Source organism: Bubalus kerabau, chromosome 3 (genome assembly GCF_029407905.1).
Source record: "Bubalus kerabau isolate K-KA32 ecotype Philippines breed swamp buffalo chromosome 3, PCC_UOA_SB_1v2, whole genome shotgun sequence".
Lineage (NCBI taxonomy): Eukaryota > Metazoa > Chordata > Mammalia > Artiodactyla > Bovidae > Bubalus > Bubalus kerabau.
Window position 1 is genome coordinate 79,437,751 of NC_073626.1, and position 26,643 is coordinate 79,464,393.

Here is a 26,643-nt window from a genome sequence, read left to right on the forward strand (position 1 = left end):
CCTTCCAAGGAGCAAGCTGGATTTTATAACCATCTCTTATAAGTGGCCTCTTTCCTGCAGGCCTTGGAATTCCATGAAGAGAGATACAAGGCTAAATCTGATCATTAAGGAGGGACTATTTCATTCATATGACTTGAAAATTCCCCAGTTCAGAAACCAGTAAGAAACTCTGTCCTTAGCATATGTGCCTGAGATGATTAAAGTCTATCTTGGGCAGGCACTACTGGTTGTCTACTCAACATTCATTCTTGCTTGCTTCTTTCCCAACAGAATGCTTTTTCATAGGGGCAACAAACTGATCAACTCAAATTTCTTTTAGGTTCTCCTGCAGATAAAGGAGGGCCCTGAGAAGTAAACAAAAGGCATTTCATAGGGCCTCCAGGAAAATCCTTTTTGTCCTTTCACAAAGAATGCAGCCGGGACGGCTGTAGCTCCAGCAGCCATCTTGAGATCATAAAAAGCCACGAGGATTGCAGACGCATGGCCTTGCCTGACATTCTTGATCTCTTCAGTCAATATAAAAAACTGCCTACCCCCAGAGTTCTGGTGGCATGAAGAAAATGAACATTTATCTGTTGAAGTCACTGTATTCCAGTCTGTTTATTTAAATACAGAACAATTCCTAACTAAGGCACTGTTTTAAAAAAATGTATTCCAGAGAAGTGTTTTCATCTTTCATCTGCCAAAGGGAGTGAACTTCTTAGGAATGTGAATTTATTAGTAACTGAAGTTATATTGGGTACTTTTAAGTGGTGCAGCATTTCTTCCCAGCATATCCATTCTCCATCTATGTCTACCACAGTTTCTGACCCAGAAACTGACCTGTATGGAGTACTTTGGCTTCCCAGTGGCTTGGCCAATAAGGGGTCCTAACAGGACATAAAGGAAGGAAGAAAGTGAGCAAAGAGAGATAAAATACTTTCTCTTATTCCACAGCTCCCTTCCTGTCAGGTTGTTGTGTGTTGACTACATTCTTTTTTTTTTTATTTTTAATTGAAGGATAATTATAATATTATGTTGGTTTCTGCCATACATCAACATAGAGCAGTCATAGGTGTGTGTGTGTGTGTATATATATATGTATATATATATATCTCCTCCCTCTTGGGCCTTCCTCCCACCTCCCACCCCATCCCACCCCTCTAGGTTGTCACAGAGCCCTGGTTTGAGTTCTCTGAGTCATATAGCAAATTCCAACTGGCTACGGGCTTCCCAGGTGGCGCAAGTGGTAAAGAACCACCTGCCAATGCAAGAGATTTAAGAGATGTGGGTTCAATCTCTAGGTCGGGAAGATATCCTGGAGAAGGGAATAGCAACCCATTCCAGTCTTCTTGCCTGGAGAATCCCATGGACAGAGGAGCCTGGTGAGCTATAGTCCATAGAGTCACAAAGAGTTGGACACGACTAAGGTGACTTAGCATGCATCTGTTTTACATGTTAGTGTATGTTTCCATGCTACTCTCCATTAGTCCTACCCTATTCTTCCTACCTGCCGCCCCCACCCCCGTGTCCATAAGTCTACTCTCTATGTCTGCATCTCCATTGCTGTCCTGCAAGTAGTACCTTCAGTACCATCTTTCTAGATTCCATATATATGTATTAATATACGATATTTGTTTTCCTCTTTCTGACTTACTTCACTCTGTATCATAGGCTCTAGGTTTATCCACCTCATTAGCACTGACTCAAATGCATTCCTTTTTATGGCTGAATTAATATTCCATTGTATATATATGCCACAGCTTCTTTATCCTTTCATCTGTCAATGGACATCTAGGTTGCTTCCATGTCCTAGCTATTGTATATAGTGCTGTAATGAACCTTGGCATACACGTTACTTTTTCAGTCTTGGTCTTCTTGGGGTATATGCCCAGTAGTGGGAATGTTGGGTCATATGGTAGTGTTATTCCTAGTTTTTAAAGAAATTTCGATGCTGTCTTCCATAGCGGCTGTATCAATTTACATTCCCACCAAAAGTGCAAGAGGGTTCCCTTTTCTCCACACCATCTCCAGCATTTATTGTTTGTAAAATTTTTTGATGATGGCCATTCTGACTGGTGTGAGGTGATATCTCATTGCAGTTTTGATTTGCATTTCTCTAATAATGAGTGATGTCCTTTCATGTGTTTATTAGCCAACTGTTTGTCTTCTTTGGAGAAATGTCTGTTTAAGTCTTTTGCCCACTTTTTAATTGGGTTGCTTGTTTTTCTGGTATTGAGTTGCATAAGCTGCTTGTATATTTTGGAAATTAATCCTTTGTCAGTTGTTTCATTTGCTATTATTTTCTCCCATTCTGAGGGTTGTCTTTTCACCTTGTTTATAGTTTCCTTTGCTGTATGAAAGCTTTTAAGTTTAATTAGGTCCCACTTGTTTATTTTTGTTTTTATTTCCATTACTCTAGGAGGTGGGTCATAGAGGATCTTGCTGTGATTTATGTCATAGAGTGTTCTGCCTATATTCTCCTCTAAGAGTTTTATGGTTTCCAGTCTTACATTTTGGTCTTTAACCCACTTTGAGTTTACTTTTGTATATGGTAATTAGGAAGTGTTCTAATTTCATTCTTTTACATGTAGCTGACCAGTTTCCCCAGCACCACTTATTAAAGAGACTATCTTTGCCCTATTGTGTATTTTGCCTCATTTGTCAAAGATATGGTGCCCATAGGTGTGTGAGTTAATCTCTGGGCTTTCTATCTTATTCCATTGGTCTATATTTCTGTTTTCTTGCCAATACCATACTGTGCTGACTGTGTTCTTGACTGAAGGTCATCTGTCTTCTCAAGACCCCTCTACTCACATGGTTCTTTCCTTCTGGGTTCCAGATGCCATGTCCTTTCCTTACCTTTTAGGTATATATGCTAACAGTGCCACTCTCACTAGCCCCAGGGTACGATAGTATCCTATATAGTTTCCTTACATTCTATCCATAACCTTTTATTATCAAATAATCCCTTGATTTAACAATTCTCAATCTATCCTAATTTGACTGCACAATCTATTTCCTGCTGGGATGCTGTCTGATATGTTTCTTATTATACACATACATGCATGTATCTATCTATCTATATATATATACACACACACACACACACACACTCATATATACACACACATGCTTAGACTCACACCTTCAGGCCTCCTTGTCAAGGTAAAGAGCACTAACTGTAATAGGATAGGCAAGAAAACACTGTTAGGTGGTGAGTAGACTCAAAGAAAGTATGTAACATGTTACAATAGTGAATCACAATCATTTTCTGAAAAATATTTTCTAAAATGCAGACATTGCAATCATTTTACTACCTGGGGGGAAGATGTCAAGACTCTGTCAACACACATATCTCATTACCAACTCAGATATCTTCTCTTTACAGAATTATGTAACTTTTAGGGAATTCCGGCATGACTTGATCAAACCTATTCACTTTTTAGTGAGGGCTAACCGACTGCCTAAAATCAAGTCAAACACCTTGTCTCTAGACATTTGATCAGGTTTGTTGTTATAATTGGGGGATTTTATGAGGTTTTGTTTTGTTTTATCTGTATCTTGATTTTTTTCTAGATTCTATCTAGTTACAATTCAGCCTTTGATGAAAGAGAAAAACCAACAGCAGTTTTAAAACTCTAAAATACAACATGTGAGATTCCTGGGACCATTAATATTTTTACAAAATTAGTGGCCTAAGAAGTCAAAGCAGGGTAGCATCTAAGTTCAGACTGATATTAATGAGAACCAAGAAGAAACTGCTTTCAAGGAGAGCATAAATACTAATATATGTTGTGCATAAATTATCTGAGCATTTACAAGTGGCTCAGAAAATATTAACCCCATTTTGTAGGGAGTTCAAAGTAAAATGCAAAATAATTTTTTCTCAATCTTTAAGTTCCAACTTCCAGTCTAAAATTCTAAGAATTTTCCTTCTCTATGAAGCATGGAAAATTGAACAATAGCTAAGTAATATTTTTTAATTAAAAAAAGAGTTAAGGTGATGGAGAAATAAATGGGGTTCAATATTTTAGTCTGTTTAAGAATTCTGAGGTTTTAAAAAAATTTTTTTTTAAGGGATCAATGTTTTTTTATTTTAATGAAGAAGGAAAATACTATAGCAACCTGCCTTGGCATTTTTGAGAACTAGGTAGCTCTATCTTTTTTGGATTGCATGTGTGTCTTCTAGTCCCAAGGCCTTAGATCTTGGCATTAATAATGTCCTGGATGTGGTCATAGCTTTTAAAGGTTATTTGATGAATTACAGAATGAACAGCCCCAAAGAGAAAGCTATAACAATCTACAAATAGTTGAAGAACTAAGCCCGGAAAAAGAAGTAACTTTTTTTTTTTCTTGTTCAGTTATTGGGAAACAGGAAGAGAAGTCCTTCTATCAAGCTTTCTAACTATAAAATTGATAGTCTTCAAAGTTAGTCAGCTACTCTCACCAGCACAGATTCTTAACCTGGGATGAAGACCCCGATGGGACTATGAAGATGTCTGGGGAGAGCCTGGCATTATGCACAAAATAGTATAGCTGTGCATTTGCCCATTTTTCTGGAATTAGGGGATGTGGATTACATTAGTTTCTCAGAGGGGCTCTGGATATAAAAAGGTCTGCAAAAGAATGTGTGAAATCAGCCTGCATGACCATGTGTCAGGAGTGCTACAGAGAAGATAATCACTCTAAGCTCAATGTTTATAATTCAATGGTTACAGATAATGTAAGCAGAAGTTTAATGCAGTGTGTGTTCAATCCTCTAATCACTCAGTCATTATTTATAGGTTGTCCTTCAGATGGGTTAATTTGCTCAGAGTGGTGGGTTGGAGGGAACATCTATTTTAACTTCCCCTTTAGGGGCAAGATAATGTGATGTACTTTTTCCCAACGCTTTCCCACAGAATTTGTTTGGTAGAAGCTGCAACATGAAGTGGGTTCACCATTAATAAACTGAATGAGAGGATGCAGTCTAGAACAAAGAATGGCAGCCCACAACAGATGAGAAGAACCTGGTCCCCAGATGGCAACCGAAGTTGAAAATCAGAGCGCAGAATGCAAGTGTGAGGCTGGGAGCTGAACTGCTCTGGGCATGGATAAATATAGCAGTGAAGGACAAACAGAATGGACACTTTGTAATTTGACCCTTGGAGATCTGGAGAGGATCCTAGGATGCTCTGTCCCCGGCTCATACCCCAAACATTCAGACCCTGGGTAATGAACTAGCATGCGAACTGTCCTTTTGGAGGACAAATCAGTTAAGAGCTGAAACAAGCCTCAAGCTCTTTGCACTTATCTGATTTCTACACAAAGGCAGAATTTGGCATTTCAAGCCCACTGGGAGAGCCCAGCCATTGTATCCTGGCATCAAAACTTCTCCTTTGAAATTAAGATAGTGTGTAACTCATCCCTCACGAGCTTTGCAAATCTCTTGCATTTGTTTCTGGGGCCTGTTTGAATTTGTTCTTTTAAAGAGGCTGCTTAGAGAAATTCCTGGCACCAATGTAATGAAAAGGGATATCATTAATTTCTTCCTTTAAAAAGGAAGGGTCCCTTTGGGACCACTGATCGCCATGTATATCAGGTTAGACAAATCCAGCTTAATATCTGGGTAGACTGGCTGTTCTAATTGCTGACTGCCAAGCAGCCTAACGGATCTTCTGCATAGTGGAGAACGAAAATGGGGTTTTGAGTCAGAGGGAGCCCTCAGAATCCCTTATACCATTTAGGTGGATTAATGAAACATAACTCCTTCCCAATACACAAATTACCAAGCAAAGAAAATATCAACAAATTAGTCCACCTCTTTTTAAATGTGGTAAAGTTTCAAGGTGATAAACTCTTAAGACTTGTGGTGGCAATGGGAAAAAACCAAGTGTGTAGAAATCAGCACACTCTGTAAGACTTGACAATTTGAACAGAAGGAAGGAAGGAAGGAGTTGTTAACTTGAAATTAAGTACTAAGAAGGATTATCTGAGGAGTGGGGAAAATGCAGTGGCAACAGCTAAACATTTATTAGGTGCTTTACACATGTCAGGCTCTATCTTCATGCATTAAGCCCATAATCTGGAGTCAGACTATGGTATTTAGGATGCATACTTAGGGGGTGACCTCTAGGGAGGAGGAGAATCATAATCAGGAAAGGGTATCAGAAGACTTCTGAGATGCTGGCAAGTTCTGTTTTCTGACCTCAGGTGTAACTGTATAGAGACTTCATAATAATTCATTATGCTGTCCATCTCTTTTATAAACCTTTTTTCTTTTTTTTCTGTCAGTATGTTACATTTCAGAATTTTAAAAGGTATCTGATGTCTCAGTGGGTAAAGAATCTGTCTGCATTGCAGGAGACACAAGTTTGATCCCTGGTTCAGGAAGATCCCCTGGAAGAAGAAATGGCAACCCATTCCAGTATTCTTGCCTGAAAAATCCCATGGACAGAGGAGCCTGGCAGGCTACAGTCCAAGGGGTTGCAAAGAGTCAGACACGACTGAGCAACTAAGCATTCACGCACATTAAAACAACCACAATCTTACATCTCTCATGTGAGAGCCTTTCCTGGTGTGAAAAGGGAACAGGCAGAGAGGTTGTCCTAAGATGGCAGAGGAATAGGACGGGGAGACCACTTTCTCCCCCACATATTCATCAAAAGAACATTTAAACGCCAAGTAAATTCCACAAAACAACTTCTGAATGCCAGCAGAGGACATCAGGCACCCAGAAAAGCAGCCCATTGTCTTCGAAAGGAGGTAGGAAAAATATAAAAGACAAAAAAAGGAACAGACAGAGGGCCAGAGATATCCTTCTCCATTCTGTCTGGTCAGTTCCTGATCCCCTTCAGTTCTCAGTTTTGATGTCAGCCCACTGACCCTTCTCTGCTCCCACAAGATCACAAGGGTACCCCTGTCAGAGCATAGCTCCAGGGGCCACTCTTATTAATATCCTGGCCAGAGATCTGCTTTCAGGTTTACTTATCTATTTCTCCCTTAGAATGTAAACCCACGAGGCAATCTTGGCTGTTGCTCCATTATATACCACTGGCACCCAACACAGCACCCACCACCACTTAATAACTGCTCAGTAAATACCAGTTGACTGAATACTTGAATCAGTGAGTAGTAAAGGTGCACTTCATGCTCCCCCACCCCTCTTTGAACTTAAACCAACAATTTCTCCCTTGCTAAATTCAGTTTTTACTGAAAGAAGACAGCCCCAGAGTCTTCCTGGGGCAAGTTTAAGTAACTAGGAGTTCTAGTTACTTTAAAGAGTCAGATAAAAATGAAAAGAGAGAAAAACCTTACCATGGTTCTGCACACAGTCATATAACCACAGATTCCACCCCCCACCCCACTTATGTAATTTTGGACTATGTCTTTCTTGCCTCCCTGTAACACTTAGAATTGATTACATTTAATTTAAGGAACACACTTGTGTCATGGTCCTTACACGCTCAACTACTGAACTACCAATCACCTTGTTCCTCTTAGGCTGTTTCATTTTCTTAGATAGTGGGTAGGTACTATGCCGAGAGTCAGGTTTATTTAAAAATTTTTTTCTCCTTGATTATGTGCATAAAAAAATTCATTACTGCTCCACAAAACACACTGCTAAGAGAATGAAAAGACAAGCTCCAGACTGGGAGAAATATTTGCAGAACACATATCTCACAAAGGACTGGTACTGAAATATACAAAGAACTGTTATACCCTCAAATAAGAAAGCAAACAGCACAATTTAAAAATGGGCAAAAGATTTGAACAGACACTTCACCAAAGAAGTTATACAGATAGCAAATAAGCATATGAAAAGATGTTCCACATCAGGGAAACAAAAATTAAAACAACAATGAGATACCACTACATACCTATTTAAACAGCAAAAAGCCAGAACACTGACAACACCAAATACTGGTAAGGATGAAGAACAACAGGAACTCTCATTCACTGCTGGTAGGAATGCAAAATGGTGCAGGCACTTTGGAAGAGAGTTTGGCAGTTTCTTATAAAAGTAAACATACACTCTTACCATATAATCTAGCAATCACACATTTTGGTATTAACACAAAGGACTTGAAAAACTTTTGTCTACATAAAAACCTGTACAAAAATGTTTATAACAGCTTTCTTCATAATTGCCAAAACCTGGAAGCAACCAAGACATCCATCAGTAGGTGAATGGATGAACAAACTGTGATACATCCATATAACAGATTATTTTCAGCAATAAAAAGAAATAAACTGTCAAGCCACATAAAGACATGGGGGAACCTTAAATACATATTGCTAATGGAAAGAAGTCAATACGGAAAGGCTAAATACTGTCTGATTCCAACTATACGACATTCTGGAAATGGTAAAACTATGTGAAAGTGAAAGTCGCTTCCAGTTCTTTGGACTGGAAAATACAGTCCTTGGACTTCTCTAGGCCAGAATACTGGAGTGGGTAGCCTTTCCCTTCTCCAGGGGATCTTCCTGACCCAGGAATTGAACCGGGGTCTCCTGCATTGCAGGCAGATTCTTTACCAACTGAGCTATCAGGGAAGCCAAAATTAACAGTTGCCAGGAGCTTAAGGTAAGAGAGAGAGGGATGAATAGATGGAGCGCAGGGGATTATTAGGCAAATAAAACTGTTCTGTTTGATACTGCAATGATGGATGCATGCCATTATATATTTTTCAAAACTCACAGACTGTACAATGCAAAGAATGAACTGTCATGTAAATTAGGGACTTTGTTAATAATAATATATCAATACTGGCTCATCACTGTAGCAAGCAAGTCACTCTAATGCAAGATGTTAATAATAGGGGAAAATGGGGAGAGAAGGAAAGGTGAGGAGAGTAAATGGGAACTTGCTACTTTGCACTCAATTTTTCTAAAAACCCCAAACTACTAGAGAAAGCTATTAATTTAAAAAAAACTAATAAAATGTATTACTCCCAATCTTGGAAAACAAACAAAAGTAAATAGAAGAAAAATCACTCCATTCCTACTACACAACTGTGTGTTTCATTTTAAAGTTGAAAAGAATCCTTTAAAATGAAACAAAGGAGCCAGCCAAGGTTAACAATGAGTTTATGCAGTTTCAAATACATAAAGTAAGAAAAGAATGTAAAAATAAAATTTCTCTTGGCACATTTTACAGCCACGCCATCAACATCAAATTCTGGAAGCCAAGCACCCTAACTTGACTCACTCCCTCCACCCCTCCCCGCCCTGCTTGTTTGGCAGCTGTGCTCCTGATGTCCTGGGTCAGTGCCAGAATCTAACTTGGCATTGGCAAAGAGTGCATCCTGACCTAATGCACTCAGGAAAGCACCAGAAAAGTTCCTGCTGATCCTCCTCAGATACATTTACAGTAACAATCTAAGCAGAAATAATGTCCCCAAACTATGCAACTTTGTAACATGCTTTAATGAGCTGCAGGAATGAGAACATGCTGTCACAGGGCTTTCCCTGAGGTACATGACCATAAGAACTGTGGCTGACAAATGACCTCCATATCTTCAACCCACCAGCCCTCAAAGGGCAGCCACTTTTCCCTCTAGCCTCAACTCCTGCAATGGAGACAGGATCTCGCCAACTCAGCTGGCTGAGGGGTGGATGGTGCCAACCTATGTGGACTGCATCCTTTCTTCCTTATCATCATCACCCCCAAATTTCCGGGAAAATGGTCTGTCAAGGAATCTTTGCCTCTTGCTAGGTATTCTGCACAGTTCCTATAGAAAGCCACAATTTTGCACAGAGGCCTCAGTCGGCGTAAACTGCCATGAACAGCAACTGATGACCCAAGCACTCTGCATTCTCCAAAATTATGAAATTAAGCAAGACAAAACCAAACAACACCCAGACAAGATCTAGTAAGAACGAGGAAAGTCTTTTAAAGGAAAGGTGTGTGATTAACATAAATGGCACTAGGTTAGAAATCAAATTTGGGATTAAGAGAACTATAATTTCTCCCCTTTTTACTTCCATTTATCTGCCCATTTATCTGTCCTCATGCTTTCAATCCTTTTGCAAAAAGCCAGGTAACAAACTTTATGGCAATGACATATGTATTAGAGATACATGCAAATATTCAGATCTGGTAGAGTTTGGAGCAGTTTTGCCTTGTGGGAGGCTGGCAGAGGTAGTAGAGTTTATAAAGACAAAAATCTTTTAAGGCAGTAATTCCTAATAATTTTATAAATTGAGACACTTTTAAAAGTCTGGGACACTCCCTTCATCCTCCTCTACAGCAAAGTGACAAGTAACTGTAACTTTGTTCTGGACAATTTCCTGACAATTCAATGAGACCACTTGAGATAAATATGGACACTCAATATGTTACCAAACTTGCTTTGGAAAATGACAGCTGCAAAGACCAAGCTGTTATAATTGCATTTGTCTCTTAAGTGTCTTATTTCACTGCCTGGCCTGTGTTTGGTATACAGTAAGTGCTCAATAAGTGTTTGTTAAGTGAAAGAATAAAAAAGCATCTATATAAAGTTTACTTTTTCTGATTCAATGTAATATCATAGAGATAGGGGATGTGGTTCTCAAAAGGTAGCATTGTATAACCCGGGAATGTGATAAAAATGCAAATCCCTCCTCTCCTGTACCCCACACAAAACTGGAAACTATGGAATGGACCAGTAATTTGTATTTCAACAATCACTCGGGTGATACTAACACTTACTGAGTCTGAGAATCACCAGTTTAAAAAGGATCCTTTAAGAAAGATTACCTCCCACACTGCTGCTACTGCTGCTGCTAAGTCACTTCAGCGTGTCCGACTCTGTGCGACCCCATAGACGGCAGCCCACCAGGCTCCACCTTCCCTGGGATTCTCCAGGCAAGAACACTGGAGTGGGTTGCCATTTCCTTCTCCAATGCATGAAAGTGAAAAGTGAAAGGGAAGTTGCTCAGTCGTGTCCGACTCTTCACGGACTCATGGACTGCAGCCTACCAGGCTCCTCCGTCCATGGGACTCTCCAGGCAAGAGTACTGGAGTGGGGTGCCATCGCCTTCTCTGAACCTCCCACACTAAAGGTTAAGAATTCCACACCAATAGTACCTTCACTATTGCACTGAGAAAAGTCCTGAGACCGAGGCATCATGATGAGAGTTTATGGTGAATTCTGTGGCACCCAGGCAAGAAGAAAAGATGGATCAGCATTATGGGAGTCAAAAAGAGCAGGGATTCGAGGCTTGAGAGATTATTAGTGGTCTCCAAGTCTTGTATGTGGCTTTCTGTCATGGCCCTGGGTGTGGGACAGGGAGGCCCAGTAGCCTTGCCTCCATAGGGTCTGGCTCCCATGTGCTTTCCCAACAGGGATTATGTTGCCTTTGAGTCTCTGTTGTAGGAACATGCTCTCCCTGTCAAATGGGTGACATGTGAGCCCTTTACGATCACAGTGGTTGTGGTTTGGCAAGCTGCTTGCATCCCCTTCCAAACACAGGCAGCAGTGTGAGCTGTAGCAGAGTGTAGCATAAATCTAAGGCTCAGTTTTGCCTGATACAATGATCTAATTAAAAGTTAGTTTTCACCAGTCAAGTTCAACTTCTAATATTATTATAGGGTGACCAACTTGTCCTAGTTTGCTTGGGGAAATTCAAAAAAATCCACATCTTGGAAAACCTTCAGTCCCAAGAAAATTGAGATGTTTGGTCACCCTAATGATTTGGGCTTCCAAGGATAAAAACACAGCCCAAGTTTGCTTTCTGATAGCTGAACTTCTGCCAAGACCAATAAAATTTAGTAATAAGCAGTGAGAAAGGCAGGAAAATAACAGAGTAGATGGCATTAGAGAAGTAGTGGGTGAAAGAAAATGTGTATGACTTGCTCAGCAAATCTGAAGACGATATGGAACCAGATCACTGAATTCTAAAGCCACTTCGATGGGGACTCTACCATACCCTGACACTGCAAGCTACCAGAGGCACCCCCCTGGGGAGGCTAGTATAATACCACCTCTCCCTGGCTCCCTGAAAATGTACTAGACTCCATTTTAAAAAGCCATATAGCTAAAGTTACTCTTAGCAAATGCAATGACTTTTTTTACCTTCCAAAAGAAGTATGAATAATTTATACCACTTGTAGACAAGAAGATAACCAAGGGCAGGACTACCTAATGTCAGTGAGGTATCACAGGCCCTGACAGTGAAGGCCCTTGAATAAGCAGGCCACAAACTTAGTAGCGTATACTTTACACTAAGAAAATATGGGTAAAATACCTAGTATGTGCCCAAAGTCGATAGTACATCTGTGGCAGTTCCCTTTCTTTCTTTCACTGGGATTTCCTCACACCCCCCACTCAGATTCCCTTTGTTAAAATGTAGACAAAACAATTAAAGTTTGGGTTTTATACCACCACAAGGAGAAAAAGAGAGAAGGCAAACGGAAGGTATGTTATAAAAAATGAGCACATTAGCAATAGTAGGAAATAACAGCTTTGTGTTGAGAGAGAAGAAAGCTAAAATAAGCAGGTGCATTAACTAAAAATCATAACAGTTGAGGGTCATCTATTTTAAGGGTAGATGGCTTGGTGGTAAAGAATCTACCCACCAATGCAGGAGACATAGGAGACTAAGATTCGATCTCTAGGTCAGGAAGATCCCCTGGAGAAGGAAATGGCAACCCACTCCAGTATGCTTGCCTGAAATTCCATGGACAGAGGAGCCCGGTGGGCTATAGTCCATGGGGTTGCAGAGAGTTGGACATGACTGAGTGACTGAGCACACGAGGTGGTCCCATTTCACAATGATCTCCAAGGAGCTCTGCATTAGCACCAGTGTGAACTGTTACTAATAATCATGTCCCAAGACATTCTGAGTAAGGAGAGCTGTGTCCAATACACTCAATATGAAAGGGGAGTCATAGTTTTAGAAAGTTCCAGCTGTCTGGAATATGTAACTTAATAGAATATCTCATTTCATTGATGATGTCTATCGTCTCTCCTCAAACCAGTGGTTTCCATTTCACCCTTGCTACTCAAAATGTGGACCTTGGGTCAACACTATGGCACCACCTAGAAGCTCTTTAACACCACAGAATCTCAGGAGCCACCCAGACCTGCTGAATCAGAACACTCTTTTTAACCAGATTCTCAGGGTTTGGTAGGACATGCATCATCTGGCTCCTTACCTTCTATGATTCTCTTTCTTGCTCTCTCAGCTCCAGTCACCCAGGTTTCCTTCTACTCCTCCTGTACTCCACACTGTCTCCTCAGGGCATTTGCCTCAGCGGTTCCCTCTGCTTGTAATGTTCTCCTCACGCCCTCTCTGTGCAGTGTTCTCTGACCACCCCGTTTAAAAGTTAACCATCCTCCATCCTCATCCTCCATGCTTACCACCCCTGATCTCCCTTACTGTACTTTCTCCCCTATAATATTTCACCTTTCTAACACCCCACACAACTGATTACGCTTATTGCTTATTGTCCCTTTGATGAATGGAGAAGGCGATGGCACCCCACTCCAGTACTCTTGCCTGGAAAATCCCATGGATGGAGGAGCCTGGTGGGCTGCAGTCCATGGGGTCGTGAAGAGTCGGACACGACTGAGTGACTTACTTTCACTTTTCACTTTCATGCATTGGAGAAGGAAATGGCAACCCACTCCAGTGTTCTTGCCTGGAGAATCCCAGGGATGGGAGAGCCTGGTGGGCTGCCATCTCTGGGGTCACACAGAGTCGGACATGACTGAAGCAACTTAGCAGCAGCAGCAGCAGAATCATGAAACTGGGACTTTTTGACTGTGTTGTTCCTTGATGTCACACGTGACCAGAACAGTGCCCATGAAGTGTGGTCTACAGGCTGACTCTTGCCTCTGGTCTCAACTGGATCACTGAAGAAACTTAGAGTAGTTTAAGTTAGAGTAAGAAATTTAGAAAATTACAAATCAATTTGATATTGACTCAATGCCTAAATGGGTGATTATTTACCTAGTAATTCATTTCACTGTATTTTACAAAAATAGCAGACTGTGCAATTTGAAAATGAAAACATCCAATTCCAATTTGGTATATATATTTTTTTTTTTCCAATTTGGTCTTTTAAAAAATAGTTTGAGAAGCACTGGCCCAGGAAAGTTCCTGGCACTTAGTAAATGTTAATAATTGTTTGCTGAAGAAATAAAGAGAAGAACAAATGCCTGAAGAATAAACTTTTACATAGTAAAGGACTGCTGCAGTCCACGGTGTCACAAAGAGTTGGATACAACTGAGCAACTGAACTGAGTAAAGGCAAATCAGGTTTGTATATATGCTTGTCAGTCCAATTAAATAATTTCTGCTTGGATTAGTGGCAACGTGATTCATGTTATGCACTTCCTCCATATACTGTGCTTTCCTGTCCCATGTGAAAAATATAAGGCTCAAATGATCAATGAAGGAAATTTCTGAGACTCCCTGAATAACTGACTGAAGATAACCTTTGTCCAAGCCCCACATCTGGACACTTTTTTGCCTGGCTGTTCTGAGCAAAGCTGGCCTGATTAAGTAACTTTAGATTTATTCCCTGCTTTCCCCTACCCTCACCTCCCTCAGATCTCTTTATAAAACAATGCAGTTAGCACTCACTGAAAGTTAGAAGGCAAGCTTATTGGATGTTAGTGTTTTCTTAAAACTGAAAAGGTCATAATATTCTCAGGCTTCTATAGAATCATGGATTGCAATAATGGATCATTTAAGGCAATGAATTAAACACCAAGGTATAACCGGCTAAAATGTCTCTTACAGAGTAAATACACTCATTTCTGCAGCTTATCACTGTGAACATATAAATAAAACTGGAAATCTTTTGTTCTTCAGCCATCTTTGTTGGCTTCTAAGGTCAAGAGGAATCTGATTTATAAAATGCTTTTTCCTGCCCAAACCTTCCTTCCCTCTCCTCCTGTTCAAAACAATAACAACAAAATGAAATGGCTTGGATTTTTTAAACTTGTTCCACTGGTATGCTATACCTCTTTGGGGGTGTTAAGAGACCATGGACAGAGGAGTCTGGCGGGGCACTGTCCATGGGGTCACAAAGAGTCAGACATGACTGAGCGACTAAGCACAGCACAAGAGACCTTTATTTTGTTCCAGGATTGTTAGAAGTACAGTTTAAAACTTCTCTGACTCATTTACTTGAGCTTCATTTCATTCTTGCTTCCACTATATCCTATCACAGTTGTGAATGCTTAAGAATTCAATTTGGGGACCTAGGCTAGTTTGCAAGGACAGAATTCGGAAATGAAAAGACATGGTTCTAGAGGGTTTAAAATCTAGTAGATGCATGTAAATAACTGTAATACAAGGAAGGACGTGATAAGTACTAAAGGAAAGTCAAAGCACTCAGAGGGAGCCATGGTGGACTCTGAAGAATGGAGGGGACCTTGAGAATGAACAGTGAGGCAGAGGCAACAGCATGAACAAAATCACGGAGGAGAGAAAGAACACACTTGGCATGCATGGAGGACAGCGAGTAGTTTGGTATGCCAAAGCACAAAATGAGGAAGAGACACCAGTGAAGACAGAGCTAGAGAGGAAGACAGGAAGAGTTAGAACAGAGACAGCCTTGTATGTTGTGCCAAGAAGCTTAAAGTTGATGCTAGAACAACAGGGAGCCACTGGAGGTTATGGTGGAAGAGAAAGTTATGATTAGGGAATGCTTTAGAAGAGCTCCTCAGATACCCATGCATGAGGCAAGTTGAGAGAAGAAAAGAAGCAGGAAGACCACTTAGGATACAGTTTACAAGAGTTTAAGGAGAAGTCACGGTGATGGTGGCAAACCAAACAGAGAAACCTCTAGATGGGAAGGAAGGAGCAATAGTGACAGGAGAGACATATGAACATTTGCAGCAACTTATTAATAAGTTTGACTTTTGCAGACACTTATCTAAAGGCAGGGAAAGATGATTATAATCCAACATGTCTCTTCAGTAGTTAATTCAAAATGCAATATAGTTTTACTCCTCCTAAACGATACCACCAAAACTTGATGCCTCAAAATAAGAACTTTATTTCTCGACCCGTTTTTCATATTTAACTTTGCATTTGTATAATGTCAATAGCATAAGTACCATTGCAACACCTGACATAACGTGTACCGTTATGATGAGCCAGACACCATGCTGTGCCCTTTACTTCTACTAGCTTATTTAATCCTCAGTACAGCCTTTTGGCTATGAATTACCATTTCCGTCATCTTACATGTGTAAGTCCTGAGGTAAGGAATTGTTACATAAAGCTATGTAACAGGAAAGCAGAGATTTGCATCCAGGCAGATCTGACTCCATAGGCAGAATCTGTGCCTTTGGCTATTCAATCATGCTTTAAAAATTTCTTTTTACATGTATTTTAAAGTAGAATGCTAGAAGAGAACAAAGACCAGACGGAACAAAGAAAACAAATAGCAAGATGACTGCTATAAACCAAAATATGTCAACAGTCACATTAGATGTAAATGGTCTAAACATCCAAATTAAAAGGTAGAGATTATCTGTTTGGATAGTGAAAAATGCCAACCAAATTCTTGCGTAATAGATTCTATTCTACCAAGTGATCTTTTTCCTCAATTTCCATTTTTGCACCACTCTTCCCCTTACCTCAGTGTGGCCTTATTCCTGAATATTACCTGGCTGTGAGGAAATTAGTCCATTGGACAGATTTATCATTTTCTGCATGTTCATTTAAAAGGTTCTGCTATAATACACTAATCCTCTCTCATCTCTCTTGAAGAGTTAAATTTCATATGGACTGAAGGTCCTAACACATATATCACACATTCTCTACTTCATATTTTACCATTTTGTCACTGAAAAACAGACTAAGAAGAAACTTGGAGAAGTCTAAGAAACTACTATATATTGCAGAAAAATAAATGAGGTCAACAGTAAATGCACAGTAGTTTCTTAGTATTCGTATTTTAAGTTGAAAAGATTTCTTCATTGGGAATGATCCAAAATGTGTTTAGTATTTTCTGGTTCATAAATATTTCTTATGATCTTGCTTCTAGTTTATCTTCCAGAAGTATTGATTATAGCTACTCATAACACCCCAAACTGACTTTTACCATATTCTGTCGCAAGAATTTAGAAAGGGAGCAAAAAATACCATTTTCCATGAGTGTGGCAAGATGTCTGTATTCTTGCTAAAAGAATAGCCATGTTGCCAAAAGGACAGAACTACTCTCTAAATCCATATTCTTCACCAAGCCCTAGATTTTGACTCTGAACTATCTGCTTCGGTCAGTTGTCTATCTTCCCTGTTGTTGTTGTTTTTAATATGGAATGCTTTGCAAATTTGCATGCCGTCCTTGTGCAGGGGCCATGCTAATCTTTGTACCTTTCCAAACTTAGTATACGTGCTGTTGAAGTGAGCACAAGAAAGTTTTAAAGGAGTTTCTTAATTTAGGCTTCTTACAAGTAAAGGGAAAAGTATGATCTTTGATATTCATTTTTTTTTTCCTTTAGAAAAAGTAAACTTAAGTGGCACAGATAGGTAGTAAACTGCTACGTTTAATGAAAGTTTTGTTTCCAGTCTTTAAGGCTTTCTATATCTGAATGTTCTGCTAGCATTAGCCCATACTAGTATCAGAGTACTGCCTTCTACACAGCCTGTCTAAACAACTCATTAAAAAGTACACAAGCATGCAAATAGTAGAAATAGCTTACAATTCAAAATGTTCTTCTTACCAGATTTTGCAGGGGCTCCCCTTGAAGGACTCAGTCCTGGGCAATCTGGAGCAGTATGGCATATCTGAAAAGACAGAATCAGTCCCAGAAACTGAGTGCTTCAGAAAGACCCAGTAAAATAATTATTACTTTTATCCTCTGATGAGTCAGCCTTTAGAACTTGGCTTCCATTTAACTAAGGGACCCTGAACTTCAATCGTACTAGGGAAAAATTTAAGTATATTGGGGTCATGTGGTGAGTTGCTCATGCCTTACAGTAGAATTGAGTGGAGGTCCTCTCCTTGGGGGCAATTAGCTGCCAAGTCTCAACACCTTTGCCTCATCCATTTATTTCTTCCTCTGAACAAGCCAACCTAGCCCCCTTGTAAATTAATTATAGTCCGTATAAAAAACAGCTTGTGCTGATTTTCTCTTATACTTAATTTTTATCCCTGAGAAAGAAAAAAGAAAACCTATAGGAAGGTATTAATCTACTTAACATTTCTAAGTACATCATCCAAAGGATTTTGTTTTTTTAATCTTACATATGCTCAGCAGAGTTACTGGCAAAAACTGTACATTTTCTTCATTTCATCCTTTCAACATCAAATAGTAGGCAGCAAAAATTGGATCAGACTTCAAAGCCTGCTGTGGGCTCCAAGTCACAGAGAGACGCCTCCATTTCACATATTGAATTCTAGCAGGATATCAAAGTGCTACCAAAGAACCTCAGGTCCTTACTCAAAAAGAGGCTCTAACATCTGTAGAGAGTGGAGTGCACAAACCACCTCAGGGATCAGCTAGCATTTATTCTCAGCAGCAAATTTCCAGGCTTTTGATTCTCTCTTCACTGTACCTCCCTGCCTCTCTGCTGAACCAAAATTCTTAAGCAAGCTGGGCTTTTGTCTCAAAGCCTTCAAAATATCACTAACAGTTCATGTCTGGATGGCTTGACCAAGCAGCCACAGACAGGCACCATGACCACAGACTTGGATGAGTCTGTAATAAGGATAGACAGTTACTTCAGAGTCAAGGATGTCCAGCTACCTTATTTGAGTGTCCTGCGAAGACATCATACCCTTTGGAAGAACTCTGGGCTTGTGAATGCCTAAAAATAAAAATATAATAATAATTATTATAATAATATTTTTAGAAGGCTTGAAAAATTAAAAAAAAAAAAAAAAAAAACCTTACAGAGGATTGCTTTCCTCCAAAGATGGATCAGAACAAACTCTCATTCAGCATCTGTTGCTTTCCATTTCAATCCTTGGTTAGGAGGACATGGTCAACTTAAGGAAATGTATCCTATCAGGTGCTGCTCAAGTCAGCCTGAGATCCTAAGACCCAAGACACTGCCCCGTGTAAAGTTGTGTGATCTAATCTACTTTACTACTGGGTGTTCACAAACATTACCAAGTAGCCAACCATGATGCTAAGGCTGAACTTCCAATCCAGCACCTTAATCACATTGTTAAATAATTGAAAATAGATCCTGTAGTCAAATAAGTCTGAGGAATGCTAAGCTGCGTGTAGTTTAAGAGGTTTCCTTACTGCAGAATGGTCTTTGACAATATGCATTTAAGGATTTCTAAAATGGGGTGTGTGAGGGAGGGGGAGAATTCAGTTCCCTAAACTACTTTGAGCAAGAAATTTAAAAAGTGATAATTAACATCTATTTAAATACTATTGTTTCATGGAGCAAAGTTTGGAAAAATCAACTTATATAAAAAATCCAGAAATTGGAACACATGGTATAAAAGTGTGATGAGGGACTTCCTTGGCAGTCCAGTGGTTGAGACTCTGCACTTCCACTGCAGGGGGCATGGGTTAGATTCCTAATTGGGGGATGAAGATCTCGTATGCTGCACATTATAGCCAAAAAATGGTAGAAATTATTTTTTTAAAAATGTTTTAAGAGTGTGATGATTATAACTCACTCACTGCTAAAATTGGCTCTTACAATTCCTTTCAGATGGAAGCCAGGAGTATGGAAAGCACTGACTAGGCAAAGGGAAGCCTGGGTATCTAAGTCCTGCTTCAAAATCCATCCTCTCTCTGGGTGTCTCTGTCTCTCTTACACATACACACAGGCATGCACATTTACACACATTCGATTAGGTAAATTTCTATGGTATTCTGGGTTCTAGTTTTCCTTATCTATAAAATGAGAGGATTGAAATAAACTATTCCTAAGAGTTGACTCATTGGAAAAGTCTCTGATGCTGGGAGGGATTGGGGGCAGGAGGAGAAGGGGACGACAGAGGATAAGATGGCTGGATGGCATCACTGACTCGATGGACGTGAGTCTGAGTGAACTCCGGGAGTTGGCGATGGACAGGGAGGCCTGGCATGCTGCGATTCATGGGGTCGCAAAGAGTCGGACACGACTGAGCGACTGAACTGAACTGAAGAACTCTCCTAGTTCTGTATTAAAAAACTGTTTATTTAAGCTGAGCATTTCATTTTCTGAATTTCTGTGAATGGTTCATTAGTATTACCTTCAAAATGCATCTATATATAGATTATATATATCTATATATAGATGCATATATAGATTATATATATAATCTATATATATAGATTATAAGCAATGTATGTAAGAGCTCAGTCATATCCAACTCTTTGCCACCATATGGGCTGTAGCCTGCCAGGCTTCTCTGTTCATGGAATTTTTCAGGTAAGAATACAGGAGTAGGTGGCAATTTCCTACTCCAGGTTATAAGCAATATACCCATCTAAAAATATCACATCAATATCTGTGGAGAGGAGACTATGCTGATATATTTATTTGTATATATACTTGTTTGTCATATGTCTCCCACTATGGAATGTTAGCTTCCAAGAAGGTAGGGACACGGTCTGCTTTATTATGTACTCTGTATCAGCACTTAACCCTCTACCTAGTACACTATAAGTGCTCAATAAATATTTCACAAGTTGAATGAATAAAAGGATGACTAGTGGACTCCCAAAATATGGACCATGAAGAATACCCTTTACATTAAAATTGAATTAACTAGCAATTATATAGTTTTCATATTTTAAAAATTTGTTTATATATCTAATAAGGATTTCACAACCATTTGAGCTAAGTGCTTTAATTGCCTGTATTATACAGATGAAGAAACTATAGATCAGAGAGGGTAAGAGGTCTGCCCAGGGATCATGGCACATACCTGGCAGAGCTAAGACACTGAGCCCTGTTAGTCTGATTCCAAATACTCTGCTTTCCCTCTGAAGAATGACCCCCATGCCCTTGGGCCCATGGAACTCATTCCTGTCAGCTTAGGCAGGTCCCAGTGGCAGTGGGACACATATAGAGAGGTGGATTCAGGTCTTCCAGGAGTCCTGGTGGGCTCTGGAGAAAATCTAAGGACGATAATTTGGCTGTTGAATTACCACGGGGTCTCTAATTTCTGCCTTTCCTGCCCCAACAAAAGAACGAAACCTTTTAACTCCTCTAGTTTGCAAGGATTTTCAGGACCCAAAGGTCAGTGCACATACCTTCCGACAATACACTGAGGGTTGGCTCATCAGTTTACTGACTACCTTGTCATTCAAATCTTTGGGAGGATCTAACGCATCTCAATATAATTTTTACATGTGTTACTTGGTTTTAAAAGGCAAAGGTAGGATGAGTAGTGTCCAAAGGCAAACAGATTAGAAAATACTTGATTAAACAAAGTTAAGCAGGTTTCTTTCCTAAGATTTCCAGAATCTTTAACTTATTAATATGCACAATGAAACCTCAACAGTAGGAGAGAACAGGCAGCATTTCCCAGACATTATTCTGACAATGGAAGCCTCCCTTCACTGGGGCATGTTGAGGCCCTGGTTCTTACAACACATCTTAGAAAACACTAATCTGAGCAGCCCTTATTTGAAACAACTTTTGCCTTAAAAGAAAAAAAAAAGGGTATAAGTCACTTTTCTTCAAAAGTCTATAACTGCTTCAACTCTTTTGTAGCAATTTTATCAGATACCTTGTCATTTGCCTCCGGGACTTGAGCCTGGCAGCAAATGGATAACACTTTGCAAGTTGTCATCACCAAAACACAGTCAATACTTATTACCTGCGTATGTGCCACCAGACCATGGTCAAACATGGATACATGGTTATCTCATCTAATACTTCCAACAACCATGTGGATTAGTTCTATTTTTATACCCATTTTACAGGTGAGGGAATTAAGGATCAAGAAGCTAATGACTCCCTGGTGGCTCAGCTGGTAAAGAATCCACCTGCAATGCGAGAAACCTGGCCTCAATCCCTGGGTTGGGAAGATCACCTGGAGAAGGGAAAGGCTACCCGCTCCAGCATTCTGGCCTGGAGTATAGTCCATGGGGTTGCAAAGGGTCGGACACAACTGAGCAATTTTCACTTTCAAGCTAATGACTTGTTTAAATGTCATAACTAGTAAACAGTGCAGCATAAAACCTGCCTAGCAAGGTGAAAAGACAGCCTTCAGAATGGGAGAAGATAATAGCAAATGAAGCAACTGACAAACAACTAATCTCGAGAATATACAAGCAACTCCTACAGCTCAACTCCAGAAAAATAAATGACCCAATCAAAAAATGGGCCAAAGAACTAAATAGACATTTCTCCAAAGAAGACATACAGATGGCTAACAAACACATGAAAAGATGCTCAACATCACTCATTATCAGAGAAATGCAAATCAAAACCACTATGAGGTACCATTTCACACCAGTCAGAATGGCTGCAATCCAAAAGTCTACAAGTAATAAATGCTGGAGAGGGTGTGGAGAAAAGGGAACCCTCTTACACTGTTGGTGGGAATGCAAACTAGTACAGCCACTATGGAGAACAGTGTGGAGATTCCTTAAAAAACTGGAAATAGACATGCCTTATGATCCAGCAATCCCACTGCTGGGCATACACACTGAGAAAACCAGAAGGGAAAGAGACACGAGTACCCCAATGTTCATCGCAGCACTGTTTATAATAGCCAGGACATGGAAGCAACCTAGATGTCCATCAGCAGATGAATGGATAAGAAAGCTTTGGTACATATACACAATGGAGTATTATTCAGCCATTAAAAAGAATACATTTGAATCAGTTCTAATGAGGTGGATGAAACTGGAGCCTATTATACAGAGTGAAGTAAGCCAGAAAGAAAAACACCAATACAGTATACTAACGCATATATATGGAATTTAGAAAGATGGTAACAATAACCCTGTGTACGAGACAGCAAAAGAGACACTGATGTATAGAACAGTCTTATGGACTCTGTGGGAGAGGGAGAGGGTGGGAAGATTTGGGAGAATGGCATTGAAACATGTAAAATATCATGTATGAAATGAGTTGCCAGTCCAGGTTCGATGCACGATACTGGATGCTTGGGGCTGGTGCACTGGGACGACCCAGAGGGATGGAATGGGGAGGGAGGAGGGAAGAGGGTTCAGGATGGGGAACACATGTATACCTGTGGCGGATTCATTTTGATATTTGGCAAATCTAATACAGTTATGTAAAGTTTAAAAATAAAATAAAATTAAAAAAAAATAATAAAATAAAATAAAATTAAAAAAAAAAAAAAAAAAAGGAAACCTAAAAAAAAAAGGAGACTCCAAAGGGAAATTACTGATTCAGATACAAATGATCAATTGCTGATAAAATGTTAGACAAATGTTTGATGGTGAATAGGACGTGCAATATGGTGCCAAAGCACCACCATACAGATTCCTTCTTTAGGTCACAAGGAGAGTAAGGGAACTGCATACTGGATATTTATACCACCTCAATTCAGTGCCAGTCTTAGCACCACTGATGCCCACACAACACTGTCTTGTGACGTGAGACAATATGAAATATTCAACATCACCCAGGATACTTATATTTTTTCATTTAGTTAAAAACTTAACTTTGATCAAAGCTTTTAGATCTAATGTATAGTTTATCTAAAAAACACAGTATAGAGGGGGAAAACTATAAAAAATCAAGCAGGCAAATATAGAAGATGAGTTATTTTATGGGATGACTGGTTCATTCTTCTAACAAATCAGTGTCATGAAAAAGGGGAGTCTTATATGTTAATAGAGATTTAGGGGACATAACAACTTGATATAATGTAATGTCCTACATTAGATCCTGACTTGGACAAACAGGTATAAAGGACCATTCTTCAAACATCTAGGAAATTTTTATTGGTATTAGATGATAATAACAAATTATTTATTTTAAAGCATGGTATTATTTTGAACCTGTAGGAGAAAATTTTTGAAATAACATATTGTTCTCAGCCTCTGTTAGGAATCTGATGCTAAATGACAGAAGCAGTCCATTTGGTTATCAAAGGGTGGTGAATAGGAGGTAGTTGTCTCTCTGGAAACGATCCACTGCATATTTCCAGGGCTCCTGTAGCCTCTCAGAAGCCATGACTGAAGTCTCAAGCAGATTGCCTCAAGGGCTTGGCCACTCTGCTGCTTTACTGCAGTCAATTCATTGAATTGTGGGTTCTCGGGGAGATGAAAACTCTGTCACCATTGAAAACCCTTCTGCTCGGTCTCTCCCTTGAATAAGCCCCCAACTAAACTCAAATCTAATTCTCTTTTCTTAAACCAATCCCAGTGCAACAGGATGAGGGGCAGGGTGAAGGCTGGCTCTCGAGCACATGGCTACTGAGAATGCCACAGCATCTCTGCTGTGCAGCAAAGATCCATGAGGCCAGGTGGCTTTGGCATGCTGGGCTGGCAGCAGTAGGGGAAGTCACCTTGGTCCAAAACTGGGTCTCAGCGTTGCAGCCTCCAAAAATTAGTCTGCCAGTTCTTTGAGGGGTAATGTATTTTCAGGAGCTGAGTTGTACTAACCAAACTCAAAACAGTCATATTTGAAAAGTAGAATGCTATTGTGTGACTTTACAGTGAGTACAATAATCTGGACCAAACTTTCCCCCTGACTAATTCGTTGTTATACTCTGCAGACCAAATTACACATTAGAAGGAAAACAGAGGAAGCAGGGTGCTTTTTGAAGATCTGACCAATCAGGCTGGTCTTATAACTGGACTTTTTTAACTTTAGGGTTAGAATCAGTCACTTTTTTTCTTAGACAGGAATAGAGACATGCTGGCTACCCTTTGATTTGCCATTTCCTAGATTTCATTTAAATTTCTTCATGCAGTTTTTATTAATTTGGATAAAGCTTGCAAGATTGTGTCTTATCTTTTATCAATTATAATGTAGAATGGTTTCTAGAACTGAGAAACCCACTAGTTGTTTACTAATGAGACAATTAGTCATTCACTTACAAGCACATTCTATTTTAAAGCAGCTTATTTTGAAATTAAGGTTATTCAACCTTAATTTCTGCAATCTCTGAATAAGATGGCAGTTATTCATTGTGGGTCGATTTTTCTTAGCTTCCTACTGTCTTCAGATTTGGGAATAGTTCCTGGAAACTCTTGTCTTACTTGGTAGCCCTGGGAGAAAGGCTAATCAGAATAACCAAGCAAATTTGTTCCTGCCTCTTTGATAACTCTGAAAAAAAATCTTTTGTACATGGAGTTTTTAATATGAAGAGGTCAATTTCTTTTTTCTAAGAAGCAGCAATCAATCCACCCTGCCAAAGTTAAGCTCAGACTAAGATATTTTAAGTAGGAGGGAGGCACGCTTCAGACAAATAAGTCAAACAATTTTCCTTCTGGAAGTTATTACTATGAAAGATAATAGAAGACATAAACACCTTGAAATGGTTTCAGTAAGTTCAAGTTCTAAAGGTAAATTAAGGCATTTAAGGGATGGTATCAGAGAAGAGGACACTGCCCTTTGTAAGAGATCCCATGCTAACCTGAGTGCTAACAAGGCTTCTATGTGAGCTGGCCATAGGCTAAACCCAAATGGCAACTCAAGAATTATTGTTTAGTTCTTATATGGAATGTGAACATTCAAAGGGCTGAGGGTATATATGTGAAACAATACCCAGATCTGAATCTGCCAGCATTGTATCAACTATGTATTAACTCTTTCCTGAATTATATCAGCTAGGTGTCATTGCATATTCTTACTGCTTACATTTATTTAAATAGCTTTGAAAGCACAGAAGATTGGAGGATAATGTTTTAAGAACACAAATTATAAAGTTGGAAGACACCCAGAGTGTATAAGTTAATGCATGTTTATTACAAAAACTGGAAAGTTAAGATTTCTAGAATGCTGTGTTGTTTTTTATTCACCGCCACCACCACAATAAATATTTGCCAAGCACATGCTAAATCTCCCCAGGGTTGTATTCATATTTCTGTGCTTTTATCTGCAATGTCATCTTCTCCCTTGACCACCTGGCCATTGCATCCTTACCCTTTAGCTCTGGCGTTGGCTCCTCTGAAGAGTCTTTCCTGCCCCATCCCCACCCCGGCTACCTCTCCCACTTGGGGCAGAGTTGGAGGTCCTTGGTGTATTTCCACAGTCTACTGAGCATAACCATACTGAAAACTTGGTTCTGCAACTGACTTATCTGGTACTACATCCTGACCAATTAAAAATGTCTGAAAATCATCTATTGAAGGTGAGCTTTATCAAATTTTGATCAAGGGAGAGAAAGCAAAGAGCAAGTACCATAATATACTTGGTTTTTGAGATATCAGAGCTGTTCCTATTGCTGTGCTCATCAGTTTTATCTTTTCTTCTCTAGTTTTTATTTGATGAAAATGCTCTCAACTCCCAAGTGGTCTGAATATTCACTAATCACTAATCAATGAAAATGCAGCAATATCTGACTTTCTCCCCAAAGTAAATGACTAAACGAACTGGTGGCAAAATGTTTCCTTTTTTCCCTCTTTCCGATTAAAAATATATATTCACTGTTGTACTGTATAAAATATAGATATTCAAGGAGAAGAAAATAAAGAAATGGAAGAATATCCACACCCAGATATAATATCTTGCTTCACATATTTTCAGATGCTTTTCTATGTATATAATATACATTAAAAAATAATGGCTCATGATATATTTGCCATTATAGCGTACTTTTTGTATTATGAGCATCTTCCCACATATGTA

At 39.5% G+C, this 26,643-nt stretch overlaps 1 protein-coding gene and 1 non-coding gene across 2 annotated transcripts in view; both read right to left on the reverse strand.

Annotated features, from left to right (window-relative positions):
* The window catches only part of MYO3B (myosin IIIB), a 559,309-nt gene that overhangs the window by 75,795 nt on the left and 456,871 nt on the right, over positions 1-26,643 (reverse strand). Inside the window, 3 exon segments of the mRNA XM_055572295.1 lie at positions 17,634-17,710; positions 17,712-17,731; positions 18,660-18,720. Of these exon segments, the coding sequence (XP_055428270.1) occupies positions 17,634-17,710; positions 17,712-17,731; positions 18,660-18,720 (158 nt within the window).
* Positions 17,218-17,321, reverse strand: LOC129648049 (U6 spliceosomal RNA). Its single transcript, XR_008712651.1, has one exon. It is a non-coding gene; the product is annotated as a U6 spliceosomal RNA (small nuclear RNA).